Genomic DNA, 24,788 nt, shown 5'->3' with positions numbered 1-24,788 from the left:
ACGTTGCGCTGTGGTGGCGGGAGGAGTTTAACAACACGCTTAAAGCTTGTCAGAAATCCTGCTCTGAATGTGCTCGTCTTGGGCGTGATCCCCAAGCACCTTCCTGTTGCAGGGGTGGGAAGGGGTGACCCAGGACGTTTTCTAGTTCCGTTGGGGGTTTAAACGCCCGTAAGCTGTCGGCAGCAGGAGCCTGCCCAGCGCTGCAGCACCCATGGGGACAGGAGCAGCTCCTTCCTCACTGCCTTCATCAGGGGGCTTGGCTTCCTTCCCAGGAATAAGGCGTGAGGGAGCCCCTTTCCCAGGGTTACCCCGCTTTTGTTGGGAGCTGGAAAAGGGCAGCTTTCCTTGGAGTCCCCTGCGGCTGCGGCAGTCTTTTCCAGTCTGCTGCAAGCAAGCCCAGGTCAGGGGTCTGCTCGTCCTCTGATGGGAACCGAGACCTTCAGGGGCCCCCAGGAGTCTTCTTTGCTTGGGAGCCACGGTCACAGCTTCACAGTCTACACCAGCAATTTCCCCATCCTCCAGTGCAGCCAGCGCTGGGGGAGCAGTTCTGGAAAGGTCACTACACAGCAAAGGAAAATAACTGGGATTTTCAGAACAAAAGGGAAGGATTTGATGTAGAGGATGGTTCAATTTGAAATCAATAGCAAAGTGTGTTAAACAAGCACAGTCACGTTACTTCACTGAAGTTCTACCAGAGTCTTGTCCTGTGCCCACGGGGTCCTGCAGCGGCAGCGCTGCCACAGCTGGACACTCTGTGAGGTGTGAGCTGGTGTTCCCAGTACGAGCACTGGTGTGGGGAGGAAGCCAGTTCAGTTCTTTCCAGTTCTGCCTCTGCAGAGTGGGGGGAGCCTTGTCCCCTCGTGCCCTTCCGGCCCCTGTGAGCACGGGGCGGACGGGACAGCCCTGCATGGAGGGTCCATTTGTTCACAGCCCCTGGGTGCTCCCGCACGGTGTGGAGATCACTCGCACCACTCTAAAACCAGCCTCCCCTCAGCTCCATGTTCTACCGCCCTGGCGTGGGGGAACGCGGCAAAAACCCAGCCTGGACGTGGGTTCCTGTCACATCCCGCTCAGACAAGGGAGACAAGTGACTCAGATTCACAAATCCCCAATGGAGCAGACAACAAAAGTCCAAGCATTTATTAACTACCCACAATGTACTAATTGAACACATGATAATTGGCTAAGTATATAGCAAGTTGTGGCAAGCAATACAATATGCCTTACATTTCTTAATGGGAAAGGGAAAAGAGGGAGATAGAGGGAATGAGGAAATACAGGACACCGGTCTGGGTTTCTGCGCTGACCCCGCTGGCGAGGGTTCCAGGAGGCAGCCGTCTTTTTCACTTGCATCTGTCTTCGCTTCGTTGCACTCTCCAGGGCCCCCCCTTTCTCCCCCATCCCCCCTTGATTTATAACCACTTTCCTTGGGTCCGTCCCCTAGGTCGACCCGCATACCTACGTGTCCCACGTATAGGGAGGGGTGAGGTGTTTCATGGGATGATGTAATTAGCATGGTCATGTTAGCCCTCGTTAGCGTATTGAGGGGTGTTAACTTTAATATGCATTTCGTGGATAATGAAGCAAAGGTCATTCACCGGACAGATGGCCCTTGAAATTTGTCCAGGTGCACCAGAGCAGAGCCGTCCTGTCTTCACAGGGCTCCCTCCTCCAGCTGCATCTTGTGTTATTCAGGCAGCCTGATCAGCTTTGACCTCCACAGAATGCACCCTGGGACTTATAGTTTTGTCTTGCGAGTGTTTGAGGCATTTCTTCGATCAGCCTCAACTTTTGCTTTCTCAGGGTGCTTTTCTTAGTTTCTCGCAGGCCTGGTTTCTCATGTCTCACAGTTCCCCATGAGCCACGGCTCTCCATCGGCCATCCTCCCCTCCCAGCTCCTCGCTCTTCCCCCCAGGTTTTGGCATTCAGAGCAGCGTAGGAAGCAAATCCGTGTCTCCACAGCTGTGGGGGGTGCAGAGAGGAGGAGGCGGTGAGGGGACATTTCAGTGCGGTGAGCCCGGGCGAATCTGCCCGACAGACACAGAACTCAAAACACGCTCGGGGCGCTCAGACGGGGCAGGTGAAGTCGCTGAGCAGCAACGAGCTCAGCCGGCAGCAGAGCATCTGCACCAGCCACCAGCTGCCACCGGCTCATTTCCATCCTATGTCGCCTGGAGCAGCTCCGCTGGCCGCGGGCATCAAACCCACCACGTGCTCCAAAGCACAACACGTGAACCTAACCCAGGAGCTGGTGGCATCAGGAGCTGCCTTCAGTCGGGGTTAAGCGCGATGGCAGATGGTGCCTGGCAGCTTGAGGCAAGGTTGAAAAGCTGTCCTCGTCCAGGGGGAGGCGCTGGGATTCCTGCTCAGTGCAGGGGGTGGGCGGCCACTGGCACCCTGTGTCACAAACTGTTCCTAAAGAATAAACTGTTGGTAAAGAGATGTCGAACAAGTTGAGTGGGACGCCCTGTGGGGGAGAAGCAGAGCGAGCTCTGCGGAGGGGGGTGGTGGGCTGTTTCTCTCCCCCTCCCCCCTGCTGTTGCCCAGAGACAGAACTTGCCTCACTGAGCAGGTACAAGCCAGAGAAAATGAGAACTTCCTGGAACAACCTACTGCGCATGCCTAAGGAAGATTATATGCAGACAGCACCCCACCCGTGTCTTTGTCAACCCACCACCTACAGACCAAGCTGGTTACTCTGTGACAACGTGGGATTCAAGGGTGGTGATTCCCCTTTTCCTATCCCTTCCTCTTTTCTGCTCTTTCCTCTTTCTGCTCTCTCTCTTTCTTACATATAGTCATGTATATAAGTTTTGTACCAGTTGTGATCAGTTGATCATTGATGCGTTGTTAGAATACTCTCATTGCCAAAGTGCCGTTCCCCCGATGTTATCAGCTGATTGTTGCCCAATTGTCTCCGTTCACTCCTTAAAGTTGTCAGTTAATAAAGTCACCAGCACAATTGCTCCTCGTGACTCAGCCCATCCTGTGGCTCTTCCACCCGCAAGCAGGCTCTCAGGGAGTTCAAAAGATTCACCCCCCTCATAACCTGCACATCCCGCCTGCCAGTGCCCCCGCTTGCCCCCGCCCAGCGCCTGCTGGAGCCTGGAACGCTCTGAGCAGGTTCCTTAGACTCTCCACAGCAGGAGGGTTCGGTGCTTAATACCAAATTTACTTCTCTGCAGACATTTGATGTTACACTGGATTTTGATGTAGCAGAGGGATAGAGGAACGCGCTGGAATTTCAGGACAAGCTCTGCAGTTGTGACACACAGTGGGACGCTCCGCTGTCACCGCGCTGGTGTGCCCCGCTGCCGGGGGGGAGCACGTGAGCTGGAGCCAGCCTGGGCCTGTTGCCCTCGTCAAGGCTCGTTTTGCTGTTCGGCGTTCACGCTCCACGTGGGGTTGAGCCGGTGACCCTCCCCATGGTGGACAGGCTGGCGCAGGAGGACACCCGAGCTCCCAGGGTGATCGCTGGCAGAAGCAGCTGGTCCGCCCGGCCCAGAGCCATGTTGGCACCAGGGACGCGTCCCTCGGCTGAGATCAGCCCAGCAGCTGAGGGTGCAGCGTCGGCCTCACCCACCCAGACACCCCTCTGCCTCCTGCCCACAGGGACGGACCAGGGACAGGGTCTGGGCACCAGAGCTGCCCTCCCCTCCCCACCGGCTCACCGCCCGCCCTCACAGCGACTGGGGAAGGTGCCGGACACTGCGGGTGGCCTGGGACTCACCTCCGTGCTGCGCCCAGCCAGCACCACCGCACCCAGGTGATGAAGGTTGAACTTTGAGAGCAACGCAGCAATATTACGGTTAGGTCAAGCAAGATGTTCCTTGTCTGTGCTAAAGCCAAAGGCATCCGCCATCAGCAGGACAAGGAGATCGCCTTCTCTGAGCAAGGACCTCCCGGAGCCGTTGGACCCGGAAGAGGGCACAGCGCCAGCTGGGCAAGCAAACTCAGGGTCCGTGTATCCTTCGCTGAACTGCCCTCATGATTATACTAAACATCACGCCTGTGGGTCAAGAAGAGCCTTGCCCGGGTGAAGACCCTTCCCCTGAGCACGCAGAGTAGTAGAAGTGTCCTGCCAGCAGTATTATAATTGTATGTAAATTACCAACCAATCATCCTGGAGAGGAGGGACTTGGACAATTACTAACTCTGCAAGTTTTGTGCATAAATGCAGCACAAAAAGTCCCATTGATTTGTGGGAGACCACTGAGCACCCAGGCTTGGGCAACCCTAAAATAGACAAGCGACGTCTCTGCTGAGTGGGTGATTATTGACCCATTGCACACCGGGCCATGAACCCGCTTTCCAGACAACACAAGGAGGGAAGTTCCTCGAGTGGCCCAAAGGCACCCACCACACTCCAGGGCTTGGTGAGAGCCACCCACGCCGGCAGAAATCATGCTGAGAAAGAAAGACGTGACACGAAGCCTCATCGGCTGGACAGACGCAAACCCGGTGCTTTTCGGAAATGACGGTGCAAGGGCCGGGGTAGAGGGGACTGCAGGAGGAAAGCATCTCATTCCCAGCTCAGCGCTTGTGGACAGTGCTCCCACAACAGCCCCTCTCCGCTGGGCGCTGCAGAGGGGCTGTCAGCACCCATGGGCCAGGAGGAGGAAGAGCCTCATGCTTCCTCCCGTGGGGAGGCCGCAGCCCAGCCAGGCACCCCCAGAAGGCTCCACCAGTCTCCCCCCAGCAAGGGGGCACAGGGCGAGGGGTGCGAGCAGGGCGGCTGAGCCTGGGGGCAGCAACCGCTGTGCTGCAGCCGGACAGACAGACAGAGAACAGGCTCTGGAGGAAAGCCCAGGACAGCGACCGGCCACAATGTGCCTGAAGTGCTCAATTCACCATTCGTTATGGCACAGCACAGGAAGGCTTCCGGCAAGGGTAGAAGAAGAAAGTGCATGAGTCCACGCCGTGGAGAGCAGCAGCGTTCTGGTTTTTCCAACTCTCATCCCCCGCAAAAGCTGCGCAGGGCACTGAGTAACACACCAGAACGTTTCCTAAGAGATGACAGGGGAGGGCAGCAGCTGGCGGTGGTGTAAGCCTGGTGCAGGGAGGGAGCTGCAACACACAGAGAAAATCTGGGCTGGTGAATTAAAGTTCTTTCTGTCCCATGGCAAGTGTTCTTCATGCTGAATTCTCTGCTTGGATTTCTCGTGATGTTAAATGAAGCATACTCTGATAGCGATAGCTATTGGAAGATGTTCATTAATTAGTTATTGATGCTGGCTAGTTAAAGGAAGACGTTTGCTTCATGCCTCAGAGAGTATCTGACATGCTTATCAATATGTTTTGATGCACAAGCCTTGCTGATTACTGTACGCCTGCCCATCAGAGGCAGGAAGCGCTCGGGAAGTTTCTAATGAGAGCGCTGCTGACCGAGGGAAGGTTTGTAGCTGCAGTGGTGGACAGGAACGAGTGGGCTCCTGAGCATCTCAACCAGCTGGAAAGCTTCCAATTGATGTAACAGAAATGCGAGGGATTGACTCTGATATGAAAACCTTGGCTGTATCACGTTAGCGCAAGTCCAGCAGCTTCGTTTGCTGGTCTGTGTGACTTTGGGGTTTTGACACTAAAGATTCTGGGCTTGGTGAAGTTACTGTAGTGCTGAAGGATGTTGACTAAGTATTTGAGAGGTTTATTGTGACCCCTAATGATGTGAGCAATAATTAAGTGTAAATGACCTGGTGTCTGAGCACTTGTATTAGATTCCCCAAGCATATTAAGAAGTAGACATAAGCTTGTAAATTAGGCTGCCAAAGGGACCAAAGCACATTTCAGGTGTCACACCTTGGAATTTCTTCAAGAAAGTACCTTCCACAGCTGTCGAGCACTTTGCTCTGCCAGCCACAGAAATCATCAGTATGCCCTTACTGAAAGATTCTACTTTCTAAAACTGCTTAAAAACTGTAAATGGTAAAAAGTCAGCCTTATCTCTCTGCCCCTGGTTAAAAGAACCTGCAGGTTTTTAGGCAAGTCTGAGCTGAACCTACTGACAGGAAAGCACAGCTAAGCCTTGCCAGGTCTGGGTCCCAGGGCAAACACCTCTTCGCGGGATTTCCTGATCAGTAAGTCCTGGACACACTCTGCACCCACAGGCACTACTCAAAACTTAGTGCCACCAACAGCGGAATACCCGCGGAGCACGGTGAGCTGCAGCAGCCCCCGGGGCAGAGGAGCTGTGCTGGGCCTCCAGGTCACAGCACCAGTGTCTTCTCACAAGGAGTCAGAGAGCAACAATGACAACAGGTTACAGATTTTACAGGTGTCACATAGATACTAACATTATTTCAATAAAAAACATAATAGTAAGCTCTTATGGAGAGTATATTCCACCAGGAACAAAACTGTTACCGAGTGAAGTGCAGGATTTTACGCTCAGTTTTTGCTCAGAACAAGTTATTTCTCTACAGGCTGGCATAAAGAGTAATAATCCCTTTGCAGGGGCCCTTCGAGTGGCCTGTTCTGTGTTTTTCTGTTTTTTGGCTGGTGGTCGATGCAGACACGGAGACGGGCGCCCGCTCGGTGGCGGGGGCAGCCACAGCTTTTCGCACCAGCAGAGCCGCTTCTCCCATCGCGGCATGCCAGCAGCGGAAGAGCGCGGAGCATGGCATGGATGAGGCCACGAGCACTGTCCCTCCAGCCAGGCGGCTGCGGGGCCGAGGGTCTCACTGGCTCTTGTTCCCAAGAGTTTCCGAGTCTTGTTGTTTCCTCCGGCAGGAACAGCAAGCCTTCAAAAGTGGTTCCACAGGGTAAGTGAACTAACTTCAGGCTTCAGCTAAGCATGAGCGTGCACTTCTACAAACACGTAGTTAGACAGATGTCATTAACACAGTTAAACACCTTACATTAGTTATTTCCTTCTTATATGAAGCTCCAGACTTATTTTCATGTATTATTAAGAAAAATTAAGAGAGTGCAATATGGCATTTAAATTACGGAGTGTGGCTTTTATGCCTTTTCAAGACCTGTTTAACTGCCCTGATGTCCATTAAAGACACGAATTGTGCTATCAAGTCATGCAGTTTAGCCTCATCAGCACTAACACATTTTATTAAGCAACTCACCAAACCTGCCTTGTGCTGCAGACCTGGAAGGTCACTGGTGGGCAGTCAGATGTTGTTACCAAAAATAATCACGGCATTACCCAGACACTTACCCTTGCTCCCTTGTCAGCACAAGCACCTGCGCAGTAGCAAAGCGAACTCATCAGGGAACTCATAGCTGAAAAAAATGTCTGTTATTTTCATGCAGCAGTGGGGATGCTCCCAGCCTTCCCTGGGTGAGGGAGAGGCGGGCTCGGCGCCCCTTCCCATCATGGCTGCAGCAGCAGCGAGAATCCCTGGGGGGTCAGCAGCTGCGGGGCATCTCGAGCGACCTGCACGGAACATCTTTAGAGCAGAGCGAGGCCGAGAGCCCCCGCGCCAAGGTGCTCCGGGAGACACCAAACCACCCCAGGCCCATGGAGGCCACTGCGGCGAGGCCCGGCCATGTTGCTGGCCCGGCCCAGCTCAGGGAGCCTTGACAGCACGATGCCGTCCTTTGGGACACGGTCCCGACTCAAATATGGATCCGCTTCTTGCCGGCTGGGCCTTACATGTCCTCTGGAAATGGGCAGAGCCTCAGTGTGGAGCAGGAGCCCAGGCAGGGGCAGTGCCCTGTCAGGCACAAACGCCTCCACTTCCACGGCAGGATTTTGCACTACGTGGCCCAGGAACGCGGAGCCCGACCAGCCAACGCACGAGTGCTGCTTGTTCAGTCGATCCACCAGAGGCTGCTGGCAAAGACACCAGGGTAACATAAACAAGCAAATCAGGTCAGACACAGCAGCGCAAAAACGTAGGGTTTATTTTCAGATGTTTCATAATACCAACACACTGACATCTTCACATGAGATCTCATTGTAGCATTTGTAAAGTTAAATTTTCAACAAAAACCAGGGCGATAAGCTCTTTGACAACGTCACCAGGCTTTGAGATGAGACACTCTCCTCTTGGAGCGGGGATGGCTCGGCGGAGACACCGTTCTGAGATATTGCTTCGTCCTGGAAGACGAGGAAAGCAACAGGCTTCTGGGCTTGCCGTGTGCTCCTCCGGATGCATGAGGTGTCAATGAATAATGAAACTTAAAGTTGCCGCTTCCAAAAATGCTCCCAGTTGAATTTTTTCTTAAAGAAAGAAGACAGAAGTCCTCCTGCGCAAGGTCTGATATTTCACACTGACATTAAAATTTTTGTAAAAACAGATCAAAAGCACAGTTAAATATGTTTATCTGCTCATGTTAGTTCTTAATTACTCTAATCTCCTTACTCACACAGATGCTTTATTCCTACACATCGTAAGAATTCAAGGAATTCAGATGTGCTATTGGGAACATATAGAAAATTTAAAAAACCCTTATTTTTAAAACAAAGCACTGGAAATGGAAGGAAGAGGAAACAATCAGAACATTACTAATAAGGCAACACAAGAAAATATTAAAGTACAAAATACTGAATTTTATTGATGTTTCAGTGAGATTTAGTATAGCTCAATGCTGTTAGTCCCCGATACCAAAATTATCAAACAAAATGTGGCATATCCTAATGCGTTAAAAAAAAGCAGCATATTTCCTTAATGCTTATAAAATCAAGAGCGGGAAATACGACCATTAAATAATGCCTATGACAAAATCTTAACATTTTAAAGGAATTAATCCAATCATTCACCATGTTCCCATGCTCCTGTTTACCTTGGATGCTCAAGGTGCAAACAACACATTGACAGACATTTGGCTTTTTTTTTTCACTGTGAAGCCGTGTAATTAGAGATGAGGACACATTTCTTCATCAGCAGACTAGTGTTTCACATGAAGCCCAGCAGAGGAAGATTTCCATGTTTCCTCTGTTCTGACCATGGCTGTGTGGTCTCTGGACTTCAGCAGTTTTGACAGTTCATCCTGTCAAATGACCTGCAGGGCTGTGGATCAGGATTTCATTTTCAGTTGATCCAAATGTAAGTCCAAGATGTTTAAGAAGGCTCGCTATTAGTTAGCAAAAACTTCATAAAACTGCTGAATATCATCACACATACAGAATAAAATAAAGAGGGGAAGGTTTGCAATTTTTTTTTATATTAACGGAAAGCTGTTGCTCTGTGACTTAGATTTCAGGAAACACAAATCCTCTGTCTCTCCTAAGCAGAAGGGACATGCTGTAGCCCTGACCCAGCTCCTGTATGGCAGAGCAACATTCATCAGCAGGAGTGCTCCAAAATTTTATTTGGAAACCTAATACGCTGAACGTCAGTAGTTAGTTCATGTGACCTTTAACAAAGGAAAAAAAGAGACTGCAGACAGTATTAGTTATGATGGTATCAAAGAAGAGGAAATTAAAACAAGATTTACACGATTCACTTGAAGAATAATGATCACTGAATTTCTGCTATACAAAGTGTTCAGGGCTATGTTTTTAAATTAAACCTATGTAGATTTTTAGAATTTATGTGGAAAAGTACATTTATGACACTAGTTTCAGTGGAAGGACTGGATTTGACAACTACATATTTTAGAGAGACATAAATATAGCAAATTAGGATCATTCCTGACTGGTTTGATCTGAGGAACAATCCACAGTTGTGAAGGAAAGCAAGTGGACAGGAGGAAATTAAAGCCTGAAGATAAGAGTGTCAGAAAAGGACAATATGCTTAGGCAGTAACGGGGATCAGATTGACTATCAGCACCTGGAAACAGCAAGAGACTATCTTACACAGTAAAAAAAGCCATCACAAATTATCTCTCCTTCAAAATAACAAAGCAGACAAAGACAAGCTGTTTTCTGACTTCTGTGTATACAGAATTTTAACATAGGAGATACAAATTGGTTAAAATACTGCTAAGAATAGCACGAACAAGGAACAGTACTTCACTTATCACTTAATACAAGTTTCTACAGAAAAAAATCAGTCAAGCATCCAGATCTTGCTGTATTCAAAGTATATATACACCTGGCAGTCCAAAAGTTACTTGTCTGGGATTTAATTTAAGCACCTTCATTACACAGTGTCCTTTACTACAAAACAACCAAACATACACTCATAACCCTAGAACTATTTTTATAATTAGCATATTTTAAAGCATTATGTCAGACACCCAAAGTTGTTTTATCTCTTTTAAAGATATGCAGCCTGCGTTAGTTACGGTAAGCAGCTCTTGCATGACTGTCCGTACATAACGCAGCAACTTGTTTTACGGGTCATTTATTTAAATGCTTTCACTTTTACAAAATACTTTAGAAAAAAAAAAAGAGGAAATTTGCACTTGAGTTTCTCATTCTTGAAACGTGCTACTTCATGAGATAACTATGCTTCACCCCTCTGCCCTGCAAAGGAACCGCTCAGCTCCCAGGATTATATCCCCATCAGCCCAAGGCCCGAGCATGCGGCACAGTGACACCTCACACACCCACAGCGCCACTTCCAGATTCTCCACGCTCTCCGCTTGCAGCCGTTTAAGCCTCACAACACCCCTGTGAGGTAGGTACAGTAATATCCCCAAGTGACAGAACCAAGAATTTTGTGTGCGTGGCACAATCACACCTAAGCGTTCGCTGACCAGAGCAGCCCCCGAGCCTGCAGCCTTGAAGACAAGAGCGTTCACGTTCCCGCGGTGCTTCGGGGAGCTTGACACCTGCTCCGGCACCTCCCTCGGGCGCGGGGGGGAAGGTTAGAGCAAAGTGCTGGGCAGATTGCTGCTCTGCCACCGCAGGCAGGTTGTCTTGGAGTGTTTGTACAGGTGGCTGGACTGGCTGAACCGCTTGCCGCACTTCAGGCAGGCGTAAGGCTTTTCCCCTGTGTGCACGCGGATGTGCTTCTTGCAGTCCGTCAAGGTCAGGAACGTCTTGCAGCAGATCTTGCAGGCGTACTTGCGCGCGCCCTCCACAACCAAGACGTTGTGCTCCGACAAGGCCTTCTTGCACTTGGAGAGGACGTCTGCCGATGCCCTCGTCAGCTGCGGTGGGCCAGGCTGCGACGGGTGCCCGTTTTCAAAAGAAGTGGTCCCGTTCATGATCAGCTGGGAGCTGGATGAGTTATCCTGCAGCTGGGAGCTCCTGACAGAGGTCACCACAGGCATTTTGGGGGCTATGCGGCGGTAGCCGGGGAAGCTGCTGGCTCCACCTCTGACCGAGCCCATCATTGCCCTTGACAGGGAGTGCAAGCCCAGGCCCGAGCGTGGAAAATCCATGCTGAACTGTTCCGCCGCCCGGTACCCAGAAGTCTGCACGCAGGGGAGACCCATCACGTCTTGCATCGGCCTAACGAAATGGGAGTCTGCGGGCTCGCTGAAGGGGTTCTCGACATGGGAGACGGCGGCGGATGAATGGCCGCCAGCAGGCCCTGACTCCGGACCCATCAGGTAAGAGGTGTCACTGTCCATTCTGCAGTCACTGGTGGTGTTTGGAATGTTGTCATCGCTGTTTTGACTAGCACTGAAGCCACCACCTCTGCTTTTATTTAGAAAATTTGAGATGCTGAAAGTAGACTTGTGTTCCAGGTTGTTTGACACCTCCATAATATGGATGTCTCCCACCCTGTCAGTACTGGACTGTGGGTCAGAAAAGCTACGGTCACTGCTCTCAGGACTCAGCTCTATCTTCTCTGCGCTCACGACTCCTCCTTCCACTTCAACCGACTCACTGCCCTCCGCCTGGGAAGTGACGTCGCTCACCTCGTCCTGAGGCTCAGGGGAGCTCAGGGGCTCAGACTTCACCACCACCCTCATGTGCTCCTTCTCGTTCAGGCTGACCTCGGGATTCTCACACGGGAAGTTGTTCTTCTCAGAAGCAGCCTCCTGGTCAAAGCTGGTTTCCACCTGGGTGGCCTGGGATGCCATGGACATCTGTGAAATGTTTCCTCCGCTGTTGTCGGACTGGCTGGGCACTTGAGCATCCTCCTGAGCACTGAAAGACTGATCGAACATAATAGTATTATCCTCCTGGTTGTCAGCAACAGCATCGGCCTTGGAGTTGTCCACGATCTTCAGTGAATCTGGCGAGAAGAAATCTTCCCGTGAATGAACAACTGACTGCCCACTCTCTGCGGCCACATCGGACACGGACTCGTCCATGGCGGGCCTGATGCGCTGCCTGGCCCGCTCTTCAGAAGACTGTTTGCGTTTGTGGAGGCGACGGATAGGGAAAGTAGTGCGCTGCTCGATGTTAGTTCTCATCGAAGAGCTCATAGCATTTGGCTGTTCCTCTGCACTCTGAGTGGAGTTCAAGGCAGAGCTCACGATGCTCAGGCCAAGCTGCTGGAGCATGAAAGACCTCTGCATGCGCGCATTTTGCTCCTGAACTCGATCACTGGGAGGAGACATGGGCAGCGTCCTGGTAGTAAGGTAGTGTTTGCATGCCTTAACCACAGAGTTCAAATGTAAGTGAGAAGCAGCCAGCAAGACATCCATAACGTTGCTCTCCCCAAGCATTAGTGTGGAAGTATACATCATGTCTATCAGCGCAGCAAACGCTTCCGCCGTCACCACCTCACTGTCCAGCTGAATCATATTCATGGTCTGATCTCCCTCTGCTACAGTAAAGAGAGCTCGGAAATGCGTGCTACACGCTGCCAAAACCGAGCGATGGGCTTTGAAATGCCTGTTCCCCACCACGATGACACAGTCGCAGAGCTGGCCATGAAGCCTCTGGTAGTTGAGCTGCTGAAAGATTTGCTCAAAGTGTCCTGGAAAATCCATGATCCTATGAAACAAAACAGAAGAAACTAGTATTAAAAATGGCTGAAGTCCTATTCAGACCACAGCGAAACCAGGGTTGGAAAGTTCAAGATGGCAGCTGCAAGATGAACAAGAACTGATCTGAATTTACCACAGCCACATCGGTACCACGTCGAAGCTGGCCATCTGCGGAGGAGGACAAGGAAGAAACACAGAAAAGAGACCTAATGGAAAAGAAGGGAGACACTTTTGCACTGGAACAAGTGGTCAGCTCTTATCTCAAACTGCCACCTTTAGCCATCAGAAGTGCAATACAACTTTCTTACTCGCTGTAGTTCATCAGCTGGGATGCACTGAAAGTCCTCTGTTTTTCCCCCAAAATAAATAAATCGGTAGTAAGACAGGAAAGTCTGCCAGCACCAAGAGCCATCTGTACTTGCCATTCCTTATGAACCTCGGTCCATGGAACTTATGGGAAGCTTTTGACAAAATGAGGCACTACTCAACAAACCACTAGACAAACTCAGGGGTGTTTTTTCCTTAACTCTCTATTAACAGAACTTTAAGACAAATCTTCGTAGACTCACCTTAAGACTAAATAGGTGACTTTCACCGATACCTCTGCTTTTTCTCATGACAAATCAACCAAGTATAAGATTTGGGGAACAGAAAGGTTGTGTGTATGGGGCGGGCATACACGCAGTTTTGTGTCCCTGTTTGTTTTTCAATAGCAATACTATGGTATCATGTGACACAAGACTGTAAAGCAGCTAAAATAAAAGGTCACACAAAATTATACTTTTGAAGAGGGATCAAATGTGAGTCTGATGATTTAGAAACTCTGTCCTCAAATGCACACTTTGTGAACAAGCCATATGCTGCATTTGCATTCGTGCACGGTCACAAGCCATATGAGTAAATTGCATACAAAGCTTCCCAAAGTCATGTCTGACCAATGAAGTCTGCTCAGACACGGTGTTTGTATTTCAAACTCTTCCCCTGACGCTGCTCAGAAGGTATGCTCAGGGCAGGGCCAAGTACACTCATTCATTCAGAGGAAAACAGGTACAGCTGGTGATGCAGATTAATTTCTTTGTTATTTTGTTCACCTGGACACAGATTAACTATTGACTTGGAAGGATCAGCAGAACAAGCAGAACCTCAGACAGGCAAAGAGTCAGTCCTGGGGCAGCAGCGGGAAGCAGCAGCTGGAGGCCGGGAAGGCTCCCCCGCCCCAGACACGCTTGGCCACCTCCCCTGCGGCCACGAGGCACGGTGGCCTGGGGATGGCCACCTTCAAGACAGGCACTGCGGTGAAGGCAGAAAGCCAAGCAACAGCAGGACACTGATGGATTCACACACGCCAGCAGGCAGCTGTAGAACCAGAAAGACACGTGGGCTTCCAGCAGCACCTCAGCTCCGACTAGGACAGTGCATCTGCAACGTTCCCCAGCCGTGGATCATCACCACCAGCAGGTCAAGGGGAAGTGGAAGGGTTCCTGATCCCCTTTTATAAAGAATGCACATCTTTCGAACTAGTTCAGGAGTTATTCTGCACGCAGCATGAGATTAGGTTTCTCATTAGGAAACGAAGTTAACACCGGCTCTGTGCGCCCTCGCTCCCCACATAATAACCCCGCCAGCTCCCGCTCTGCGCCCTGCCAGAGCGAGTCCTCCCAGAGCCCAGAGGAAGCCCAGGCTGGTCCTGAGCGAGGTTTCCCAGTCATACCGTCCACAGGCACGAGCTGAACCTGGGCTGGGTTCTCCACCCAGCAAGAGTACAAAGCTAGGCCCCCCCTTTTCTATTAGGTCCACAGCTGTAAGTTGTGCTGGAATTAAAACACTCGTCTCCTCCATCAAAACCCGCCCATGTCTCCACCAGCTATGGAAGGGGTGGGCAGAGTAATCACACTCTGCAACACTTCTTCTCATGAAATAGTTCTGTCCCATCAGAGACAGGAGATGACAGCCACCCATCATGCAGGAAGGCCTGAGATGCAGATATTTTCCGTTTTTAGCCTGTCTTGAGGCTGCTACGGACACTACAGTGTGGTGAACAGCTACCATTTTCTGGTTCCCAGGCTTATGAAATCCCTGAGGGGCAACCTGGACAAACAAAGGGACCTGCTCAAGGTTGCGGCTTGCGCTGCACTCGGACTAGCACTGGGCTACATAGAATTAAGGGAATCGGTAACACAGTAGGCGAAGAGATCTGAACTCATGCCAGAAGAGGTGGCAAACTGACATAACAGCACGAAGACTAGAACCATTTGGTCACAAAAAACTTCAGAAGACAGCCGCTGCCTGCCCCGTCCGAGAGGTATCCGGCACCCAGCCCAGGCGCTCCCCAGGCTCGGCAGGCCCTGGCGGGGAGAGGCCTCACCACTTGTCCCCGGACAGAGAACCTCGGTCCTTGCCCAGGTACACGGGCGTGCGCGGAACCACGGCTCTTCCCAGACACTGAAGAGCTGAAACTGCTGCTGGCAAAGATCTGCTGCCTCCAACTGCAATTGGTTCTTGTGTATTTTAAAAAGAAGAAATAAACAAACCACACTTTATGCCTTCCAGCAGTGGTGAGGGTCCAGGCTTACCGGTGTCGTCAAAAATCCCCTATTTGGCAGCACTAAGGCTCTGATGCCTGAATGCCTGAAATAAACACCATAATGAGATTTTATTCACCACTACGTCACAATCTCCCTTATTGCTATGTATGAAGTTGTGTAATAGAACAGAAGAATTTGAGTTTGTTGCTTTTTTTCAATAAGAAATAGGAACACAGACAACAGGTGATTTATCTTTCACTACCAATATGTATTTGACAGTAAAAATAAGATGGCATTTTCAAAGCAAAAAATGTTAAACAAGACAAACTTTGGAACTGCAGAGTTTTTGTATCTACACATTTTCTCTGAGAGACGTATATCACAAAGGAAAGTGAGGTGGTGGGTGCAGAAGGAGGGGTGAACAGAAGAGCAGACCCTGAAACTCACTGACCTCAGGCAGCGGACAAAGGGAAGACCGAGGCCCGTGCCAGGAGCCTCGAGCCCCGGCGGGCCGTGCCTGGAGTGCAGCAGGGGCTGCTCCTGGAGCCGCGCTGCTGCACTGCCACCTAACCCATGATTAAAGCCATGCCCTGCTCTGTCCCCACAAGCACTGCTCAGGGACGACTTTCCCTGCCTCCCTCCCTCCAGATGTTTCTGGAAAGTTGAGAGGGGACTGCCCAACCATTCATCATTTTTCTTCTTTTGCTCACCCCTGAGATGGGCCAGGTGCTCTGCCACAGATAACGCTCTGTCCTTGGCTTCGCAGGACTGAAACACAGGACCCAGGGGGAATTCAGACAAAGGCGGGGGGCTCCGTTTAGAGTGCCACCACTGCAGCATCACTGTGCCACTGGGAGACCTGGATGCTGGATGGCTTTCTCTCCATGTCACTCCCCAGCCAAGAGCAACAGCCCCAAGGAACCATTCCACAGTGGTACGGCCATGTGCAGGACTGATCTGCACAGGGCACGGTGCTACAGCCCGCCAGCAAGCACCCTGCCCAGTGCCAAGCACCCGTCACAGCCAGAGGGGCACGGGACCTGCTTCCCCTGAGGACCAGGACCGGAGGACACCGCGGTACTAACTACAGTGACTTCCCAAAGCCCGTTGCACCACCACCTACACAGGCAGCCGAGGTGGGAGCGCTTCGCCACGCCCCGCCTGCAGCCAAGAGCGAACGCGTTCCCCTCATGCCTGCACTGCGGAAAGCACAGGGCCCAGCAGATGCTGCTCCTCCTCCACGGGGCGTCAGAAGCAAGCTGCTCCCAGAGTAAAACTGCACCCAAGCAGCTCCCAGACTGTAGAAGACATAAAATACTAGAGAGCTCATAGGTTGCCCTTATCAAGCCACTCCCAGGAGGTGGTGTGCTGCAGGCACCTATGGAATAACACATGCGAACCAATGCCCAGAGAAGAATGGAAATGGAAAACTCCGAACAACACAAGAACAGGATTTCACATCGGTCAAAAGATTGAGCTGGACTCCAGAAAGGGAGATGGGTTATGGGGATGGTCCAAGGTATTTCTGCCCAGGCAGCAATATGCATTTGAACCAGAGAAAACAGGCAAGATCCCAATGATTTGGGATTTCAGAATCCAGAGAGAGTCCTTGCTTACAGTGACCAAAAGTGATTGCATCCTTCATGCACCTGAAACAAGACAAACCCCAGTTTTGCTTCAAATAACATTAATTTGGCTTGGTATTTAACTTTTACTACACCATAAAGGCTAAAGTCCTCAAACCAGAATCAAACACAGACCCCACAGTGAATCTGAGATCTTATACAAGATCATCTAAAAATTATAAAACTGGACTTGAGTCGCATACACTGCGTACTATCCACATACCACATTCGGTGAGATATCAGCTACTTCAGGTTACTAAATACCTGCAGTGCGTCTAAGCCAATACCAAAATACGTATGAGTGGCCTACTTCTGCGTACACACATTCTGCCCATCCCACCTCGCCCTTTAGCAACAGCTGGCCACCAAGACTTCCCTGCACATCACCACCACAGCCCCTCCAAACCACCCGAGACCTCCAGCACGCGAGTGAAGCCACACGAACACCCGTGCGGGTGAGGGACAGAGATGCTCCCCCCGAGCAGTGAGTGGTTCCAGGAGCCAGTCCCAGCTCATGAGGCTCCGGCCAGCTCCTGTTCATATCCTGGGGACCCGGGGAAGGTTACGTGGAATCTTCCGCTGAACCGGATCCAGGCAGTGGGGCTCAGGGGAGGCATTGGGGGTACAAACGGCAGACACTGAGTGCAGCGGGGAAGGGAACAGCTTAGTTTTATAATTAAAGAAATGACCGGGAGTGAAAAGAAACTATATCAAATTGTTCAGCTACAAGTAATTTTATTATAAATACAAATAGACCCAGGAAAATTTTAAGGGCAAGCAATGAAAAAACATCTATGAAATTCTGACTGGAAAACAACCATTCTTGCCTGTCCCTGGGATAAGGCCTATGAAACGAAACCAGCAGGGCCAGAACCAAAGAAACACTCCTTCACGTAACGCGGTAACACTACAGAACAACTTGCCATGGAGAATCACATGTGAATACACAGATATTACACAGATTACTGAAGAAAAATCACTTGAGAGCTATTAAACATTCAGATGCCACCTCCACCTGAAGGAAGGCACCAAACCACAAGTCACTGGAGGTGTTGTTTTATATACACTTACCTCTCTGGCTTTCAATTTTACAGCTTTCTTTGGTGTTTTCAGAAGAGTTTTAGGAGAGAACTATAGATTTTTTTTAATGTAAGATTGATTTGGTAAAAATGAGTAAGGAAGTATTTTCTCCCTAGCATTTTGATGGTATGTTTAGAAAGATGGTTAACCATTGAATAAAAAGTGCACTCAGTAGGTATTTAAATACTTAACTTGCCTCTTCACTGCTAGAGGCAAACACCAGCGCAGATCCAACCGCCCGAGAGGCGTCACTGCTGCTGCTGCACATCACCAGGCCCCAGCGGGCACCGAGGCACCACACACACGTGAACACTGCGAGAGGCACGCACAGGCACAGGCATGGGCAGCACCAGAGGCCTCGTCCCGCTCCCCTCCCCACCGGGCGGGGTGAAGCCCACCATGAGAACACACATGCAGGGGTAGGAGAGGGACCCGCTGCCCCCCGGTCCCGCAGCTGACCCCACCGTGTCACGGGTGCTCTCCCACCCAGCGCTGCCCCCGGGGGCCCGCAGAGCCCCTTGCTCCCACCCGCTTCACCGGCTTGTGGCTTGTCCGGGTTGATCTCAGCTGGCCCTCAGGCACCCGCGCGTGCCCCAGGCAGTGCCCCGCGGACACGGGGACGCCCTGCTGCGCTCACACAGACCAGAGACCCTCGCCCAGGACGCGGTGGGGAAGGACTTTAGCAAAGGGCAGGACAGACAGTGCTGATCAGGCGCAGGGCACGGCCAGGCAAGCACTGACCAGCCCACTGCCTCACCTCACCAGCCCTTTTCGTCCCCTCACTTCCACACTTGCTCCTCCCCAAGTCCCCTGAACTCCTCCTTTGCCCCACATTTGGTCCCTCCCCTAAACATCCCTCACAAGTCCTGTGGGATCAGCTGGTATTCCCTGCACCCATGTGCCCAGCAGCGGGCACAGCCCCCTGGTACGAGGGGACGCTGGGCAGAGGCTCTGCTGGGAGCCCTGGCTGGGGCCTGGCCCGGGTGCACCTTTCCGGGGTCCTTGATTTGGGTTCCCACTTGTGCCCCTGTGCTCCTCTGGGCCTGCGGGGACAGGCCTGTGACAGCCCCACGAGGTACTCTTTGGGCTCCACACCGCCACCCCCCCCCCACCCCCCCCACCCCCCCACCCCCCGCCATTCCCTCTCCAAGCTGCCCCAGGGCGGTGCAGAGGAGCGTGGTCACCCAACAGTAAAAGATCCCTCAGATATGTGGACCAAGATAAGGCTTACATTGCTTAAACTAAGCCTTCCATATTAAGAAAGCATCAGGATTAAAAATACCCGACTGGGAATGTGACGTGCAAGTGTTTTGAAATTCTAGGAAGAGAGCTACAATTTACAATTAGACAGCCTGTTTATTAATTTCCCATTAGCTATTAACTCCAGAGTCCCTCTGTCAACTCCAACCCATTTAACAAAGAGGAGATTAGGTACTGAATTCCCACATTTTTTATTGAAGTTGGCATCTGGTTAGAGAAGCAGCCGCATTTGTAAGGAGTACTTCTCAGAGAGTCACCTCAATTCCCTTATTCTCCCACCAGAACACCCCCGCAGCAGCCAGCGGGCCCGTCCCCAGACACGGCCGCGAGCACGGCGCTGGTGCAGTCACCTGCCCCGCCAGGCAGTGGGGAACACCAGGGGTAGCCGGTAACAGTCACACAGCACCAGAAGGGACACTGTAGATTTTTCCACAGGAATTCAGGTTTCATTAGGACATATTTCTACTACTTGTAGTAATGTCTTCATATGGCTTCTTTCTATTTCTTGAATGATCAGCACTGATAATACTATGTAGACTTACAGCCCCTCTTCCCATCAAATCCCTCTGCTCTCAAACTGCAGCAAGATGGGACAAGGCAAGTATTTAAGTACACTTGCACTGAAACTACTGCAGAATCAAAAACTTTTCTCTCGCTTCTTTAAAAAAAAAGTTAAAATTGACTCACTATAAAATAGTGTGAAAAATACCAACTCTGAATAATGATCTATTTCAAATTTTGTTGCTATGTCCAGTACTAAAGGACACAGTTCAGATTACAGCGCAATCCTGAGCCACTGTCAAGAAGCCAAACATACACAAACAAAAATCCCAAATGCAACCTCAAGTTCCCGGTAAAGAAGCTTTTAAAAAGTTTGTAAAGTAACTGGTTTTGTATTACTAAAACTAACAAAAGCTGCCTCAACTATACCATTGAGTAGAACACTATCAGAAGAAATCTCATACACACACTACTGAAGACTTTAGACCAAGTACTTGGTTTTTCCTTATCAGATAAACGAAGGGCAATTTATTACTTGCACCTCAAACCCCATTCCCAGCAATCTGTATTTAAATGCATTTGATATTCTAGGTACCAAGCCTGCAGGAATCCCTGGCATATAGCCAAAACCTGAGAGCATACCAATATAATATTAATAACTGTTTGCCTCTTAGCTTAAATTACATTTTACAAAACATTACAATACGCTTGTACTGTGCTTAACCATTGTGCTTGAAATAATACATCTCATAAAAAGCTCCCCCGAAGCCTGAAATACAAACATAAATCTAGATAGGAGTCAGTGATACAAGTGTTATTTTAGACAGCACTTTCTGCTGCCAGCTCTGTCGGTTTTGTAACAAGTCAGCAGGTCAGTGGGACGGTAGGGGCAGGGAGAAATGGAAGCCTTCACTTTCTTTGACGTCTTCAGCAAGTTTTGTCGCTTTGAAACACGGAGGGCGCACACTCTCTGATCTGAGAGTGTCTTCAAACTGAACATATGGAGGCATTTTAGTTAGCAGTAGTTAAAATGATTTCTGGATTCACCCCACAGAAGTAGACTCCAGTGTTACATGGGTTTCGTGTACACCACAACGCAGTGAGCAGCAGCCACGGAAGGCGCTTTGTGTGTGTGTCTGTCAAGTACCTGCAACTAGTGACTGACAGCCGAGCTTACAGCATCTCATTTCAGGTGCTTCCTGAGCCAGCTTTTATATATAGTTCAACTCAACGTTTATCTCCCTATTGTCCGGGAGGATGAGTTACAACTTGTCTAAGAATCAGAAAGGATGAACTGCACTGCCAGCGCTGCTGCTGGGTGCCTCCAGAGAAGAGTAAGAGATTAGCGTGTGGCTTAGTACTTGCTCATCATCTGAAAGGTGCTGCAGATCTAGTCCAACCCACGGCAACACCAACTCATTAACAAACAGTAACGACACAGCTTGCCAGGTGCAAAGAGCACCTTTGAAAGAAGCTGCAAAAAACTTCCCGAAAAAAAGGCTAGGTTTTTCCTAGACACTCTTAGTTATCTGGAGAAAGGGGTGCTACCTGAGACACGGCCACCCTCCTGCTTCCCGACACTTCCCCCCACCTCCTTGAGCCCCGCGATGCCTCTCTCAGTCCCCAGATCCTGCAACGCAGCGTGGTACTTCAGAGCAAGACACGCAGGAAGAGACTGAAACGCAACATTTTGATGTGCCGTCTCAGCTTGTCACCAGGGGGTTTGTTTCTTTGTTGTAATCCCACTATTTTAACACACCTGCGCTGCCGGATATTCTGAACAGACCAAATGCTGCTTCCTTGTAATTCCTGGCTAACCCCTTCATCATCTGGGCTTCGAGGTCAGCACCACAGCTTTCACAGGCATCACTCTCTCAAAACAGTTGACGGATGCTTTTCTGGTCAACTTACAAAAGCATGGTGTTTTCTAGGCATCAATAAAAAACAGGAAAAGAAGATCAAGGATTCTGTTCTTGATCTTAGGAAGCTAAAAAACTATATCTACATGTGAGAAAACGGCTGCTCCTAAGAGCACAACAGGTTTTTGGGCACTGCACAGTGAAACACCTGAAGAAAGCTGTTTGGGCAGCAGTACCATTTGATTTATTTATAAAGGGAAAAGCAGAGAACACTGCTATGCAGGACTGGCAGTAAAGCCATTTAAGGGCGTGGGAAGACAAACCGCCATCAACAAGGATTGATCTAAACTCACAGTTACATTTTCAGTTCAGAAAACCTCCCCTGAGGTTCATGGTTCCATGGCAGCCTCTGTCACTGCCATCGTCCTCTCACAAGAACTACCAGCTTCTCCCGCCTGCCATCACCCCCAGTCCATGAATCAAACCACCACCACCACGCAGAATCAAAGGTCCAGGCGAGGATCCCACAAGGAAAGGGGAGCCACAGACAGCTCGGCACCAGCACGATGTCTTCCTGCTCAACATGGCAATCATTTCTAAACCTAGTGCTTCAACTTCACTATTCACCAGAGATTCAAGAATTTTAAACAGCCCCGTTCAACCACCTTTCTTGGCTATTCCCTTGCCTAAGCTTTTAACCCCAGTGGAACCAGGGTTAAGTACATAATGAATAAATCTACTTTTGCCCAGAAATGGTTTAGATAAAAGTAACAAATATTAGTTTGCCAGCAACACAATGGATTCATTAGTATTGCACATCTTCAGCCTAAACAAATAACTATAACCACGTACCTGATTCAGCTGATGACTACTGTGTTTTAAATGAGAACTGCTGAATTATCTGCTAACAATCTTCCCAAACTAGTTTCAAAAACTCACCTTCTAACATCATCATTTTACCCTCAGAAGGGAAAAAAATCTACACAGATGCACCGCACAATTCTGTCTATTTTGGCATGGTGGTGGGTTGACCAGACACTCACTCAGCTGCTCTCTCACTCCCCCTCCTCAGCAAGGTGGGGGAGAAAGTAAAATGGAAAGCTTGTGGGTTGAGGTAAGGACAGAGAGATCATTCACCAATTACCATCCAAAACACTCAACCTGGGGAAGATCAATTTAATTTGTTGCCAGTAAATAACAGAGCAGGATAGAAAAAAATAAAAACAAAACTAAAAACATCTTCCCCCCACCCTTTTTCCCAGGCTCAACCTCAGTCCCACCTCTCCCACCTATTCCCCACGAGCAGCACAGGGGGGCCAGCAATGGGGGTTGCAGTCAGTTCAAAACGCTTCGTCTCTGCTGCTCCCTCCGCTTCCTCCTCACGCTCTTCCCCCGCTCCAGCGCGGGGTACCTCCCACAGAGACAGTGCTCCATGAATCTCTCCAGCACGGTCCTTCAATAACAGGCTGCTCCAGCACCGGCTCCCCGGAGTCCCGGCCTCCGTCGGGCTCACGCCTGCCCCACGGTGACCTCGGCGGGCGCAGGGCACAGCCGGCCTCACCGCGGGCACAGGGAGATCCTGCAGCACCTCCTCCCCTCCTTCCTTGCTGACCCGGTCTCTGCAGGGCTGTTCTTTCACATTTTCTCGCTCCTCTCTCCCAGCCGCTGTGGCACAGTGTTTTCCACCCTTTCTCAAATACATTATCCCAGCGGCGCTGCCACTGCTGCGACCGGCTCAGCTGCGGCCAGCGGCGGGTCCGTCCTGGAGCTGCCCGCGACACGGAGCAGCTTCTGGTGTCTTCTCAGAGAAACCCCCCCTGGAGCTACCAAAACTGTGCCTCGAAGCCCAATACGAGCACGTACCAATGAAAAATCCAAAAGAACACATTGTCTTAATCACTGTTTAAAAGCCACACAGGAGGGTAACAATTGACATGACTCGAATGTGTTACGCTGAATTAACTAAAGTCCTTCTGCATAGTTTTTGAAAGGTGGAGGAAGAAATTAAGCGGCTTTTGCCAGTTCAAAGATAGTAACTTCCTGCTGCTTCCGGACAGACACCACCCCAGATTTACCTTTTCTTTATAACATACGGGGTTACCACAGAGCGCGACTGTCAGCTTGACCGCTGCCTTCATGGGTGCAGCCATCAGGAAAACCGTCGGCCAAGCGCGGTCAGCGCCGCGGGGCTCACACAACACACACTTCCAGAGCAGCGACCCTGGGCACCCACCTGCTATGCCCTGTGTGCCGCCCGCTGCAAGGCGAGCCGCGAAGCGAGTTACACCCAGCACAAGAAAGTAAAACCGAATTTGTAACGTGTCGTCTGAAGATACGGGTTTTTTGAAAATCACGGAATGTTAAATCAACCGGCAGATAAGAGGGTGGCTGTCGCTGTGCTCGTTCCTGAACGCACTGAAAGGCGCTGACCTCAACAATAGAGGCGTGCTTTTTTTCTTTTCTTTTTTTACACCATCCAGAACATCCAAGTTTTAGTCCCTCTCAAGACGGGGTCTACACCTCGCCCCTGCGTCACCGACAGTCAAAATCCCACCCCCAGATCCGACCGTGTGTCCGACAGACACCCCCGCGCACACAACGCGGCCTCCGGCCTCCCCCGGCCGATGTCACCCCGATCCGTGCGCCCGGACCAGGCCGGGGCCAAGCGCCGTCCGGGGAGTCCCGGGGCCCAGCGTCAGCTCCGTCCCACCGGCCGCCGGGACCCGGCCCACGGACACTGGCGGCGGGGGCCCGGTGCCGCCCTGCGGGTTTCCCTCCAGCACAGCGGAGCCGCCCGCCCCGCCCCGCCGCACCGGTGTCCCGCTCTCCTGCGCTCCCCGCCGCCCCCCCCAGCTATCCGCCCTCCCGTGGGGCCTCCGGCAGTGCCGGGGGGTCACCGCGAGGGGGGGTGGGAAGCGGCGGCCGCCGGCAGCAGCAGCAGGCGCGCGCGCTCCGCCCCGCCCCGCCCCGCCCGGCCCGGCCCGGCCCGGCCCGGCCCGGTCGTCCACGTCACCCGCCGCGCGCCCCCGCCCCGCTCACCTGCGGTGCCCGCCCCCCCCCGCTGCCTCTGCTCCCCAGGCGGGACGGGCGGCGGCGGGACGGGCGGCGGCGGGCGGGGCGGGCGGCAGGGAGGGAAGGGCCGGGCGCGCCCGTCGTCCTCGGCCCTGCGGCCCCGTCCCCCGCGCCCGCGGCTCCGCCCCCACGGGCC

General features: G+C 51.3%; 1 protein-coding gene across 1 annotated transcript; it reads right to left on the bottom strand.

Moving 5' to 3' along the window:
- Window positions 1–7,834: 7,834 nt before the first annotated feature.
- ZBTB5 (zinc finger and BTB domain containing 5) lies at window positions 7,835–24,762 on the bottom strand. The gene is made up of 2 exons (XM_074855972.1): window positions 24,620–24,762; window positions 7,835–12,737 (listed from the first exon to the last, which is right to left on the bottom strand). Exon 2 carries the CDS (start codon window positions 12,731–12,733, stop codon window positions 10,709–10,711), a length of 2,025 nt encoding a protein of 674 aa, XP_074712073.1. The 5' UTR covers window positions 12,734–12,737; window positions 24,620–24,762; the 3' UTR covers window positions 7,835–10,708.
- Window positions 24,763–24,788: the final 26 nt, after the last annotated feature.

Source organism: Strix uralensis, chromosome Z, assembly GCF_047716275.1.
Source record: "Strix uralensis isolate ZFMK-TIS-50842 chromosome Z, bStrUra1, whole genome shotgun sequence".
Classification (NCBI taxonomy): domain Eukaryota; kingdom Metazoa; phylum Chordata; class Aves; order Strigiformes; family Strigidae; genus Strix; species Strix uralensis.
Note: the sequence above shows the minus strand (reverse complement) of the source record. Positions and strands in the feature narration are given on the sequence as shown.